Source organism: Rhinopithecus roxellana, chromosome 15 (genome assembly GCF_007565055.1).
Source record: "Rhinopithecus roxellana isolate Shanxi Qingling chromosome 15, ASM756505v1, whole genome shotgun sequence".
NCBI lineage: Eukaryota > Metazoa > Chordata > Mammalia > Primates > Cercopithecidae > Rhinopithecus > Rhinopithecus roxellana.
The window spans coordinates 10,427,527-10,441,713 of record NC_044563.1 but is presented as its reverse complement, the minus strand read 5'-3'; the positions used below and the strand labels follow the sequence as shown (position 1 = coordinate 10,441,713).

Below are 14,187 nucleotides of genomic sequence, written 5' to 3'. Positions count from 1 at the left end.
GCCTGGAATCCCTCCCTCTTCTTTCCTCCTCTCTTCTCCCAATCCCCCCAAAGGAGATGATATGGAGTATGGCAAGAGTTTGGGAGCCAGAGTTTTGTGAACATGGACGAGTCACTTCATTATTCCAAGCTTCAGTTTCCTCATCAATAAAAGGGGGACAAATCATGCTAAGCACGTTATATGTTAAACACTCAGAAAACACTGGTTTCCTTCCCCATTCCCTGCAGTCTTCACTTTCCCTTTATTCCTCTCTGCCTCTGCCCAACCAAGCCTAGGCCAGCACACTTCAGACCCTGACCTCTCAGAATCTGTCTGTGACATAGTAGGCAATAATTTTTTTTTTTTTTTTTTTTTTTTTTTTTTTTTTTTTTTGAGGCAAAGCCTCACTCTGTCACCCAGGTTAGAGTGCAGTAGTGCCTTTTCAGCTCACTGCAACCTATGCCTCCTGGGTGCAAACAGTTCTCCAGCCTCAGCCTCCTGAGTAACTGGGATTACAGGCATGAGTCACTGCGCCCAGCCTCCTCCTCTTAAATCTGGCCATCATCCTGGCTGGGTGACCCACTCAACTCAATAGTGCCAGTGTCATGATGTCTTCAGCCCCAAGGACCTTATCCTCTACCGTGTGTCAGTCAAATCCAGAGCCTTCAACTGCTCCTGCTTCAAGATCTAAAACCCCAATGTCTTCCCCTCTCACTCTCCCACCCCCTCAGCCTCTCACCTTCCTGCAGGCCCTGTCCTTGGCCGTCCTCAGCAAGTGCTTTCCTTCCCTGAACAGCCTGGACCCTGCAATCTTTCCTCAGCACCACCAATACTCACAATCCCCCGGCCCCTTGCTTCTACTAGAAATTCACCACCCTGGGTCAATGCCGCCACCATCCATCTTCTCTGACCCGACACATGGGCAGTCAAGCACTGCTGGAAAAAGCTCACACTCTCTGGCAGATTGCCACCAGAACAAATGCAGGGCTCCTGACCTCTGCTCAGGAGCCTCATGGTGCCACCTCACATCTTTGTGCTTGTCCTCAGTCAACTCCCTTGCCTTATTCCCAAAAGTGCTTGTTCTCCACTTCCACCTCACTTCATGGCTGCTCACTTCTCTGGCTTGCTGCCTGCACGATTTTTTTTTTTTAAGAGTTGGGGGGTCTGGTGCGGTGGCTCATACCTGTAACTGCAACGCTTTGGGAGGCCAAGGCACGTGGATCACCTGAGGTCAGGAGTTCAAGACCAGCCTGGCTAACATGGTGAAAACCCATCTCTACTAAAAATACAAAAATTAACCAGGTGTGGTGGTGGGCACCTGTAGTCCCAGCTACTCGGGAGGCTGAGGCAGGAGAATCGCGTGAACCCAGGAGGCAGAGGTTGCAGTGAGCCGAGATGGTGACACTGCACTCCAGCCTGAGTGACAGAGCAAGACTCCGTCTCAAAAAAAAAAAAAGACTTGGAGGGTCTCGCTCTGCCACCCAGGCTGGAGTGGCTCACTGTGACCTCAAATTACTGGGTTCAAGAAATCCTCCCACCTCAGCCTCCCAAATAGATGGGACTACAGGAACACACCACCATACCCAGCTAATTTTTTTTATTTTGTAGAGACAGGGTCTCACTGTGTTGCCCAAGCTCATCTCAAACTCCTGGGCTCAAACAATCCTCCTACCTCAGCCTCCCAAAATGCTGGGATTATAGGCGTGAGCCACCACACCTGGTTTCCATGTTGATTTAAATGAGACAATATTCTCAAATTCTTTGTTTGATTAAGAAATCTTGCAGTGACTGGGTTTATTCTACCTCATGGGCGTGGGAGAAGAGGAATGTGTCAATGCTCCCCCTCTGGCTTAACAAAGAAAACTCACAGGTATTTATACCTTCTAGAAAACAGAGATGTGAATTTAAATATTATTGCCAGGGCAACACATTATTAAGGAAGACAAGCAATCAGAACCACAAGCTTTTTAAAAGTTAAAGGTTACTTTCGCAGGACAAAGCAAGTCTCACAAATTTAATTGTCTAACAAGACTCCCTTGTTAGAAATAACATTTGCAAAGATGGTTTTACATGCACAAAAGAATCTGCTTTTTATTTCTGCTGCTGCAGAAGAAGAGGGCACATTTTCTCTTTCTTATCATACTGAGTTTTTTTTGGGTTTTTTTTTTGTCACCTCCAGTTAGAAGGACCTGGAGTCTTCAAGGCACCACCAAGAGAAACAAAGGCAAGCTGAGAGGTTGATCTCAAGCCAGTTGTTCCCACCACCCACTACATGGCAATCAACTTGCAAATGTCTCAAACAGTGGCTCTCCCACACTCCTACATCAGAACTTGTCAAATTTGTGTGTGCATAGGAATCACCTGGGATCTCATTAAAATGCAGATTCTGGGCCAGGCGCGGTGTCTCATGCCTGTAATCCCAGCACTTTGGGAGGCTGAGGTGGGTGGATCACCTGAGGTCAGGAGTTCAAGACCAGCTTGGTCAACATGACAAAATCCCACCTCTACTAACAATACAAAAATTAGTGGGGCGTGGTGGCACGTGCCTGTAATCCCAGCTACTAGGGAGGCTGAGGCAGGAGAGTTGCTTGAACCTGGGACGGTGGGGGTTGCAGTGAGTGGAGATGGCACCACTGCACTCCAGCCTAGGTGACAGAGCAAGACTCCGTCAAAAAAAAAAAAAAAAAAAAAATGCAGATTCCAGTTGAGCACAATGGCTCACATCTGTAATCCCAGTGCTTTGGGAGCCTGAGGCGGGAGGATTGCCTGAAGCCAGAGGTTTGAGACCAACCTGGGCAATGTAGTATGATCCCATCTCTACAAAAAGTTAAAAAAAAAAAAAAAAAAAAAAAAAAAAAAGCCAGGTGTGGTGATGCATGCCTGTAGTCCTAGCTACGCAGGAGGCTGAGATGGGAGGATCCTTTGAGCTCAGGAGTTCGATGCTGCAGTAAGCTTTGATGGCACCACTGACTCCAGCCTGATTGGCAGCAAGACCCTGAGTCAATAGGTTTGGGTAGACCTGAGAATCTGCATTTCCAACAAGTAAGTTGTTACTGTGGTTGCTACTGGTCGCCAGACAGATACTGTGAATAGGAAGGTCTGAGGTGTTTATTCACAATTTCTCCTTTCTCCCCAAACCTCCAACACTTGGAGGTTTATCACACCCCATAAATCTATATAATTATTATTAATTCTCTATTAATTTTTTGTTTCTTGAGACAGAGTGTCACTGTCGCCCAGGCTGGAGCAGTGGTGCAATCTCGGCTCACCACAACCTCTGCCTCCCGGGTTCAAGCGATTATCCTGCCTCAGCCTTCCGAGTAGCTGGGATTACAGGCATGTGCCACCATGCCCGGCTACTTTTGTATTTTTAGTAGAGATGGGGTTTCTCCATGTTGATCAGGCTGGTCTCGAACTCCCGACCTCAGGTGATCCACCCCCCCCCCCCCCCCATCCCTGCCTCCCAAAGTTCTGGGATTACAGGCGTGAGCCACTTCGCCAGGCCCCCTCAGCAGCATTTGACAGCATTCACCCCTTCCTCCTCACTTGGTCCCCAGGACCACATCCCTCTGCCTATCTCACTGTCGCCTCATACTTTGTCTGTATTGGTGGCCACCCTCATTTCTCCAACCTCTGAAGAGCTGAGTCCCGGCGCCTCTTCTTTTCCCTCTCTGCACTTACTCCTCTGACCACCTCCTATTATCTCATGGCTTTAAACACCAGCTGTGCAGAGGACTCCTAAATTCACTTCTCCAGCCCAGGCCTCTCCGTGAACAGCAGGGCAGTATGTCCAGCTGACGTCTTCACATTTCCACTTTAATGTCTAAGATTTCAAAGGCATTAAAGGCCCAAACTCAGCTGCCTATTTCTCCTTTTAAGTCCACTCCTTCTGCAGTCTTCCCCATCTCATTAAATGGCAAATCCAATCTTCCAGCTGCTCAAACCAAAAATCTTAAAATCACCGTGGATGAGGCAGAGGTTGCAGTGAGCCAAGACTGAGCCACTGCACTGCAGCCTAGGTGACAGAGCAAGACTCCATCTCAAAAACAAAATTAAAAACTAAAAATAAAATCAGGCAGGGCTCGGTGGCTCACATCTGTAATCCCAGCACTTTGGGAGGCTGAGGTGGGTAGATCATGAGGTCAGGAATTCGAGACAAGCCTGACCAATATGGTGAAACCCCGTCTCTACTGAAAATTCAAAAATTAGCTGGGCATGGTGGTGGGCGCCTGTAATCCCAGCTACTCGGGAGGCTAAGGCAGAAGACACGCTTGAACTCTGGAGGTGGAGGTTGCAGTGAGCCAAGATGGCACCACTGCACTCCAGCTTGGGTGACAGAGCGAGACACCATCTCAAATAAAATAAAATCACCATTAACTATTTTATTTCTAGGGCCACACTGACCACATCAGCATCATTGTGTGAATTTTAAAAGGGTGTCCCAGCAGAGCAGTGACAGTATCATGGGTGCATGATTTGGCAACTGGATGGAGTCGTTTTTTGTTTTTTAGATTTAAGGACTCACTCTGTCGCCTAGGCTAGAGTGCAGTAGTATAATCATGGCTCACAGCAGCCTCAATCTCCCCAGCCCAAGCAATCCTCCCACCTCAGCCTCCCAAGCAGCTGGGACTACAGGCATGTGCCACCATGCCAGGCTATTTCTTTTATTTTTTGTAGAGATGTGGTCTCGCTATATTGCCCAGGCTGGTCTCACACTCCTGGCCTCAGACAGTCCTCCCACCTCAGCTTCCTGAGTAGCTGGGATTGCAGTGGAGAGAGCCCTTTGTAAGAAGTAAAAGGTGATCTCCCTTTGTCCTTGAACTCGGGACACGCAAGGGCCGTTGCAAATGGAACATGTTCTGAATTTCAGCATCACCCACATCCCACCCAGGGTGGCCAATACCTTCATACAGCACGCCTTTGTGCCCAGCCACACACATCTTGGCAGAATGTCTCCTGGCGACAGCATCCCAGGCTGTTCCAGTTAAAAGACAATTGTACTTCCTGCTTCTTGGCGCTTGCTTCCTGCCCATTTTCCAAGTCTGGTCCTGTTTCCTCTTGGCAGTTCCTGGTGGCCTTCCAATAAATTCTTTTGCTGCTTCAGAAAACCAGGTGCTCCGGCCAGGCACGGTGGCTCGCACCTGTAATCCCAGCACTTTGGGAGGCCGAGGCAGGCTGATCACGAGGTCAGGAGATTGAGACCATCCCGGCTAACACGGTGAAACACCGTTTCTACTAAAAATACAAAAAATTAGCCGGGCGTGGTGGCGGGCGCCTGTAGTCCCAGCTACTTGGGAGGCTGAGGCAGGAGAATTGCTTGAAACCTGGAGGCGGAGCTTGCAGTGAGCCAAGATCGCGCCACTGCACTCCAGCCTGGGTGGCAAAGCGAGACCCTGTCTCAAAAAAAAAAAAAAAAAGAAAGCCAGGTGCTCCAACTGATACCATCTAGAAACATGTACAAATCCCTCTCACCCCTCAAATTTAAAAAATCAATTGCTCCACGTTCTCTTGGAAGTGCTCTGGAGAAGATCACCCGGAAACCACGGATGCTCTCCTTGTCACCAAATCTGAAGGCCACCTGGGACAGTTCTACCAATACCAACTGGCCTCTTCTTGTCTTCCTATCCCCAGTCCCATGCTCTGTTCTCTGCCTTCTATATGGGTCTCTCTTCAACTGTCTCTAGTCTATAGATGTTGCCAGTCCTCAGGGCTCCAATCTCACCCTTCCGCCCTTCTCCACCCACACACATCATTTATCCTCACGGCAAATCCCCCACCTCTACCCCCAGGGCTCCCAGATCTTGCCCTCTGCTGAGTTGTAGACTCTACCCTGCTGGAAACCTCCACCTGCAAGGAGAAGGGCACCCAGCGTATCTGCATGGAGCTGATCAGCTTTTTCCACCCTCAGCTACTTTTTTTTTTTTTGAGAGGGAGTCTCGCTCTGTCACCCAGGCTGGAGTGCAGTGGCACAATCTCGGCTCACTGCAAGCTCCACCTCCCGGGTTCACACTATTCTCCTGCCTCAGCCTCCGGAGTAGCTGGGACTACAGGAGCCCGCCACCTCGCCCGGCTAATTTTTTGGTATTTTTAGTAGAGATGGCATTTCACCATGTTAGCCAGGATGGTCTCGATTTCCTGACCTCGTGATCCGCCCACCTCAGCCTCCCAAAGTGCTGGGATTACAGGCGTGAGCCACCGCGCCCGGCCTCTTGTTCTTTTTTTGTTCTTTCTCTTGTTCTTATCTGAGCTTGTTACATAGATTCTAGTGTCCCATCCCAGACCTTCTGAATCAGAACATCCAGGAGAAAAATTCAAGGCTTTTCTTTCTTTCTTTTTTTTTGAGATGGAGTCTCCATCTGTCGCCAGGCTGGAGTACAGTGGCACAATCTCGGCTCACTGCAACCTGCAACCTCCGCCTCCAGGGTTCAAGCATTTCTCCTGCCTCATGCTCGGCTAATTTTTGCTATTGTAGAAGAGACAGGGTTTGACCATGTTGGCCAGGATGGTATCGATCTCTTGACCTCATGATCTGCCCGCCTCGGCCTCCCAAAGTGCTGGGATTACAGGCGTGAACCACCGCGGGAGACCAAGGCTTTTATTTCTAATCGTTGCCCTCGGGCATAACTCAGCAAACTTGGGAAACACTGACCTGCTCTAAGAATAATTTGGGGAAGGTGGCTAAAAATAAACTTCCAGCCAGGCGCAGTGGTCCACACCAGTAATCCCAGAACTTTGGGAGGCCAAGGTGGGTGGATCAGCTGAGGTCAGAAGTTTGAGACCAGCCTGAACATGGTGAAACCCCGTCGCTACTAAAAAAATACAAAAATTGAGTGGGACATGATGGCAAGCACCTATAATCCCAGCTACTTGGGAGGCTGAGGCAGGAGAATTGCTTGAACCCGGGAGGCAGAGGTTGCAGCGAGCTGAGATTGCGCCACTGCACTCCAGCCTGGGCGACAGAGACTCTCTCTCAAAAAGAGTAATAAAATAAAAGTGAAATAAACTTTCAAGCTCACACCCTTGGAGATTCACGGCATATCCCCCTTGGAGATTCTGATTTGGTGTAAGTTGGATGGGAAAATTTTTTCCAGAGGATTCTGCATAACCAGGCTGGGGACCACTAATCTATATGATGGGGTAAAGTACAGTCAACTTGAGCCATGGCTGTTAAAGCCCTTTGTGCTTCAGCCTCTGGTTGGTTCTCACCACTCTCCCAAGTTGTCCAAAATCATGCTTTATGTCCCAGTTACAGTTCCTCACACTCATCAGGCTGTCTCAACTGAGCAGTGGTACATAATGTTACCTTTTCCTTCACATGCATAACGTCAATGCCTACTAGTGCCTCAATCTCAGCTCACATGAAGGCTCCAAGAAGCTTTCCCTGATCCCTCTGGGGTTAAACTCCTCCTCGGTCCATCACGGGGCCTGGTGCTCTACAGCCTTTTGTTTTTTTGTGTTTTTTGAGACGGAGTCTTGCTCTGTCATCCAGGCTGGAGTGCAGTGGCACGATCTCGGCTCACTGCAAGCTCCACCCCCGGGTTCACGCCATTCTCCTGCCTCAGCCTCCCCTGAGCAGCTGGGACTACAGGTGCCCATCACCGCGCCCGGCTAATTTTTTGTATTTTTATAGAGACGGGGTTTTCACCATGTTAGCCAGGATGGTCTAGATCTCCTGACCTCGTGGTCCGCCTGCCTCGGCCTCCCAGAGTGCTGGGATTACAGGTGTGAGCCACTGCGCCTGGCTGCTCTACAGCCTTTATCTCAGCCCCGATTACTTACACATCTGCTTTCACTCCCCATCAGTGAAGGTCAGATCAGCAGAACAGTATTTTAGGTTCGTTTATGTCCCCAACACGTAGCACATCAATTGGAACCAGAAGAATGGCTCAGGCTGACAGAGATGTCCACCCTGACTCATGATCCAAAGGCAGGTAATTGGCCAGGGATCCCAGGAAGGACCAAGTCCATTGGCACGTGGGGCTTGACCATGGTACTAAGGCCTGGGTCTCAATGGCAGCTCCACTGCTGTGTCTAGAAAGGCCCCTTTACTTCTCTGAGCCCTCAGCCTCCATAAACAGGGTCCCCACAGTCCTCCTAGGTGTGTCATAATGACTTAAAAGTGAAAGTCATTAAACCAATGACTTGTTACATTGTTCTCAGTGTGTGGTGCCCTTAACCCTTAAGAGAGGGTCTCAGTGCTTATCACGTCAAGCATTTGGTCCTTTGGAGGTTGGAAATCGTGGAATTACAGGCATGAGTCACTGCGGGAGGCCAAGGCTTTTATTTCTAATCATTGCCCTCAGGCACAACTCAGCACACTTGGGAAACACTGACCTGCTCTAAGGTTAGAAAACAGGGTCTTGTTCACCCCTGTACCCAGAAAGTTGAGGATGGTACCAGAGACAGAGCAGTAACTCAAAAATGCTTGGTAATGGCTGGGCGCAGTGGCTCATGCCTGTAATTCCAGCACTTTGGGAGGCCGAGGAGGGCAGGTGAGGTCACAAGTTCAAGACCAGCCTGGTCGACATGGTGAAACTGTCTATACTAAAAATGCAAAAATTAGCGGGGTATGGTGGCGGGCACCTGTAAATCCCAGCTACCCAGGAGGTTGAGGCAGGAGAATCACCAGAACCCGGAAGGTGGAGGTTGCAGTGAGTCCAGACACCACTGCACTCCAGCCTGGGTGAAAGAGCAAGAGTCCATCTCAAAAGTAAATAAATAAATAAAATAGTAAATTTTATGCCATGTGTCTTACAATTTTTTTTTTTTTTTTTTTTTTGAGACAGACCCTCACTCTGTCACCCAGGTTAGAGTACAGTGGTACAATCATACCTCATTGCAGCCTCAACCTCCAAAGTTCAAGTGATCTTGCCGCCTTGGCTTCCAGGGTAGCAGGGACTACAGGCACATGCAACCATGCCCAGCTAATTTTTTTTTAAAATAGAGATAGGGGTCTCACTATGTTGCCCAGGTTGGCCTCAAACTCCTAGCCTCAAGAAACCCTCCCACCTCAGCCTCCCAAAGTGCTAGGATTACAAGCATGAGCCACCACCTGGCCTTACTATATTTTTCGTAAGTGAAAATCTCCCTGGTGGTCTAGTGGTTACAATAGGGGGAAAAGATGAAAATTAAATAAGCATATAACCATAATGAGGCTCCATCCATAACAGCACCATGATGAAAACTGTCTAAGAGGGGAGTCCAGGAGGCAGAGGAAGGAGAAAAGGGAGGGCTGGAGCTGGGACCCTGGGAAAGGACATGAACAGGGAAGTGTGGGGAGCCTCAGGAAGAGGCCCAGAGCGGGGAAGATCCAGAAAGTGGGGCAGTTACTGAGAGAGAAGGGAAACCCTAGGCAGAAGGAAACCAAGGCCCAGCAGGCTGGGTGTCTTCTCAGGAACTGTGCTCTGACAGCCTCAGGATCCTGGGCCTTAATTTGGGTCTTTTAATGTCTTGATCTCTCCCACTACACCAGAAAACTCTCAGAGGCCCAGGCCCACTCCAGGACACAGCCCATGGGAAGTGACGCCTGCACCAGTGACCTGCATTCTTTTTTTTTTCCCCAAGACTGAGTCTCGCTCTGCTGCCCCGGCTAGAGTGCAGTGGCGTGATCTTGCTCACTGCAACATCCACCTCCCAGGTTCAAGTCTGTCTCAGCCTCCCAAGTAGCTGGGATTACAGGCGCCCAACACCGCGCCCAGATAACTTTTGTATTTTCACTAGAGATGGGGTTTCACCATATTGGTCAGGCTCTTCTTGAACTCCTGACCTCAGGTGATCCAACTGCCTAGTCCTCCCAAAGTGCTGGGATTACAGGCATGAGCCACTGCGCCCAGCCAGCTTTCTTTTCTGTAAGAAAGCTGAGAGCCAAACTAACCCCAAGGGCCACGAGGCCTACGCAGATCACTAATACTGCAACAGGCTCCCATAGCAAATACTGCGGATCTGCTTGCAAAATAAACGCAGGACCAGCTGGGCGCAGTGTGGCCTGTAATCCCAGCACTTTGGGAGGCCGAGGCAGGCGGATCACAAGGTCAGGAGATCGAGACCATCCTGGCTAACACAGTGAAACCCCATCTCTAATAAAAATACAAAAAAATTAGATGGGCCTGGTGGCAGGTGCCTGTAGTCCCAGCTACTCCAGAGGCTGAGGCAGGAGAATGGCGTGAACCTAGGAGGTGGAGCTTGCAGCGAGCTGAGATCATGCCACTGCACTCCAGCCTGGGCAACAGAGCGAGACTCCTTCTCAAAAAAAACAAAAAAGAAACGCAGGACCCAAATACCACCTGTACTACTACCACCCTAAAAAGTATTCTAGGTTGCAGGAACAAACCATCTTAACTGGCCTGCCTGCTTGTTGGCTAGTAACAGCCAGTGAGTCTGTTAAATTCCAAGTGAGACCATGTCACTCCGCTCAAAACCCTCCAACAACTCGCATTCCACTCCCTCAGACCCTATGTGTAGTGAAGAATTAATCTTACTTGGAAGTCTGGCCTTTACCCTCGGCTACTGGTAAGTGCCTTCTAGACCCATGGAATGTCCTAACAGGAGTGAGCTTTGGGGACAGGCAACCTCTAGGGGAAATGGAGACAACTGAAGGCCTTAGCCCAAAGCTCCCTCAGGGACTGAAGACTAAAGGTCAGCCACAGAGCATTATGTGATTAAGCACCAAGGGAATTCGGCACACCCAAGGATCAAGTGAGCTTCCCTGGTTATGCCTCCATCATAGCCGGGAAGAGGTACCAGGACTCCATTGCAAGAAGACAGCAGGAAGCTTCCTATTTAGCTCCCTCCCACCCTGCCCCAGGCCTCTCATCCTTTGGCTGGTTCTGGGCATGCTTTTGCTGTAATAAAACCATAATCCCAATACCTTTCTGAGTTCTGTGAGTCACTCTAGTCTATTACCTACCTGAAGGTGGTCATGGGGATCCCTGAGCTTGCAGCTGGTATTGAAATGAGGACAGGGCCGGGCGCGGTGGCTCAAGCCTGTAATCCCAGCACTTTGGGAGGCCGAGACGGGTGGATCACGAGGTCAGGAGATCGAGACCATCCTGGCTAACACGGTGAAACCCCGTCTCTACTAAGAATACAAAAAAAAAAAAAAAAAAAACTAGCCAGGCGAGGTGGCAGCGCCTGTAGTCCCAGCTACTCGGGAGGCTGAGGCAGGAGAATGGCGTGAACCCGGGAGGCGGAGCTTGCAGTGAGCTGAGATCCGGCCACTGCACTCCAGCCTGGGCGACAGAGCGAGACTCCGTCTCAAAAAAAAAAAAAAAAAAAAAAAAAAAAGAAATGAGGACAGACTTGTAGGGATCATGCCCTCCAACCATGTAGGCTGCCAAACTCTCTGCACCCTATGTGACCACCTTATTACAACTGTCATGATCTGCCCACTCCTTGCCGACGAGACTTCATCCCTTTACTCTTCTCACTCACATCAGCCAGGCTCCCACCCCTCAGTCCCAGGAAGCCCCTTCCCCAGATACTCACCAGGTGAACTCCCTCACTTATTAAAACACTGTCACCATATCCAATGCACTACAACTGCTGTGTCTTTTTTCTGTGCTCCCCACATGAGTATCAGCCACAAGGAGGCAGGAATTTTTGTACTGTGTTCCCTGCTATGACCCCAGAACAGGGCTAGTTTCTGACACGTGCTGAGTGTTCAACAAATTCTTGAACGCATGACTTCTAGCATCCTTTAGAAACACCTTTTAAAAACCAGACCATCACACCCCTACCCTCCGTGAAAAGCCAAGTCCGCAAAAACAGGAAAATTAACTATGTTTAGCTAGATAGAGCCCTTTGCTGAGGGAGATGAAGTTAACAGTCGGCAAGACCCAGGATGTTGAGCGAGCCCCGTGGCCCGGCATGGGTGAGGCATGGGTGCTATCCCAGCCGACACCTCCATGCTGTTGACTTTGGGGGGCCCCCCTTCTCTGGGCCTTGGTCCCTACGTAAATAATGAAGGAGTTGGAGCAGTAGACTCATGGGAGGGGAGGAAGGAGAGAAATTCCTGCGATGAGAGATGCAGAGGGAAGACAAGACCTCACCAGGCAGGAGTGACTTTTATTTGAAGGCAGAAAACACCCTATTTGGGGGTTCATTTATAATCTGCAACAATTTTGTTTTTGTTTTTTAAAAAAGGGAAAAAAAGAGAAAAACCAGAACCCAGAGGGCCTGGGAAGGAAAGAAGGGTAGTGGGTCCACGTCAGGCTGCGGTCAGGCCGCATAGGGGAAGCGGAGCAACAGCCCTTCGTGAGGCTCCAGTTTCAGGCGCTCCAGCTCAAGCGGGGAGCCCTCCTCACGGCCTGGCTGGGTGCTGAGCACAAGGTCAGCCTTGGTTGGCAGGCTGGCGCTGGCGGGCAGGTCAGAGGCCTGCAGCCCAGCCAAGAGGCCCACATCCCCAAAGTTAAGCACTACCAGAAAACGCTCATTCTGGTCCCAGTGACGGATATAGGAGAAGAGTCCAGGCCCAGAGGAGAATGTATGGAAGTCCCCATGCAGTAGGGAGCGCTCCTTACTCCGCTGGTCACTCAGCTGCCGGAACAAGGAAAGGAGGGAGCCAGGGTCTTCACTCTGGCCCTAAGAATGATAAAAACATAGTGGAAGCATGTGAGGGGGTCCCCTGGGTACAGACTTCTACAAGCCCAGCCCACCCTCCACTGGTCATGGTCTGCCCATCTAAAACTCTTACCTTCACAGTCATGTTGGCACTTACAGCCCCTGGGATGTCAGGGAAGCTGGACTCATCCCACAGCATAACTGGAGCCTCCACAGGCTGAAATGCAGAGAAAACAGGACTTAAAAAAGGCCTGGGGTCAGGCATGGTGGCTCACATCTGTAATTCCAGCACTCTGGAAGCCCAAGGCAAGAGGATCGCTTGAGCCCAGGCATTTGAAACCAGCCTCAGCAAAATAATGAGCCCTCATCTCTGCTACAAAATTTTTAAAAATTAGCTGGGTGTAGTGTCCCTATAGTCCCAGCTACTGGGGAGGCTGAGGAGGGAGGATCACTTGAACCCAGGAATTTGAGCTTGCAGTAAGCCATGACTGCACCACTGTACTCCAGCCTGGGCAACAGAGTGAGACCCTGTTTCAAAAAAAAAAGCCCTGGGCCCACTGTCCCTTATCCCTCTTCCCATTCCCATCCTCATCGATATACAACCTCCCCTACTCATGTCTGGCTTTTTTTTTTTTTTTTTTTTTTTTAAACGGAGTCTCGCTCTGCTCAGGTTGGAGTGCAGTGGCACGATCTTGACTTACTGCAACCTCTGCCTCCTGGGTTCAAGCGATTCTCCTGCCTCAGCCTCCCGAGTAGCAGACTACAGGTGCTCGCCACCACACCCAGCTAATGTTTTTGTATTTTTAGTAAAGACAGGGTTTCACCATGTTGGCCAGGCTGGTCTCGAACTCCTGACCTCAGGTGATCCACCCACCTTGGCCTCCCAAAGTGCTGGGATTACAGGCATGAGCCACCACGCCCGGCCTGGCTAACTTCTACTGCATGAGTGAGGCAGGTCCCCACCTCAGGGTCCTCACACATACACTGTTGCCCCCCAGCCGAGAGCTCCCAGATGACTGCCAGCCAGCTCCTCTCACTTCCCTCAGGTATCTGCTTGGTTATCTTACCACATCTCCTATGGCTGCTCTCTATAAAACAAGCCCCATCATCCCCTAGTCTGTAGGCTACTTACCCTGCCTTCTTTTGCATAGTACTGATCAGCAGCTGGCATTTTATTTAGGCATATCTAATTATCTAACCACCTCCAGCTCTCTTGTGCAATGCTGTATCCTCAGTGTAACAAATAAAAATTACTCTATAAACATCTGTGGAATAAATGAATAACTGGTTCTATAAACATCGTGCTGATGGCAGGGTGCAGTGGCTCGCACCTGTAATCATAGCCGTTTGGGAGGCCAAGGTGGGAGGATCACTTGCGCCCAGGAGTTTGAGACCAGCCTGGGAAACACAGTGAGAATACACCTCTAGATTTTAATAATTAGCTGTGGCCAGGTACAATGGCTCACACCTGTAGTCCCAGCACTTTGGGAGGTCGGTGCAGGCAGACCAGTTGAGCCCAGGAGTTGGAGACCAGCCTGGGCAACATAGTGAGACCACACCTAATTAGCTGTGGCCAGGCACAGTGGCTCACACCTGTAGTCCCAGCACTTTGGAAGGTCAGGGCAGGCAGATCGATTGAGCCCAGGAGTT

General features: G+C 50.0%; 1 protein-coding gene across 3 annotated transcripts in view; it reads right to left on the bottom strand.

The window, feature by feature from the left end:
* Positions 1-12,022: 12,022 nt before the first annotated feature.
* Positions 12,023-14,187, bottom strand: part of SLC3A2 (solute carrier family 3 member 2) — a 28,772-nt gene continuing 26,607 nt past the window's right edge. For all 3 annotated transcript variants that reach the window (XM_030917793.1, XM_030917794.1, XM_010376495.2), the window contains 2 exons: positions 12,671-12,754; positions 12,023-12,558 (listed from right to left, as the gene is read on the bottom strand). In XM_030917793.1, the coding sequence (XP_030773653.1) occupies positions 12,196-12,558; positions 12,671-12,754 (447 nt within the window). In that variant the 3' untranslated portion in view covers positions 12,023-12,195. The remainder of the gene's footprint in view (positions 12,559-12,670; positions 12,755-14,187) is intronic.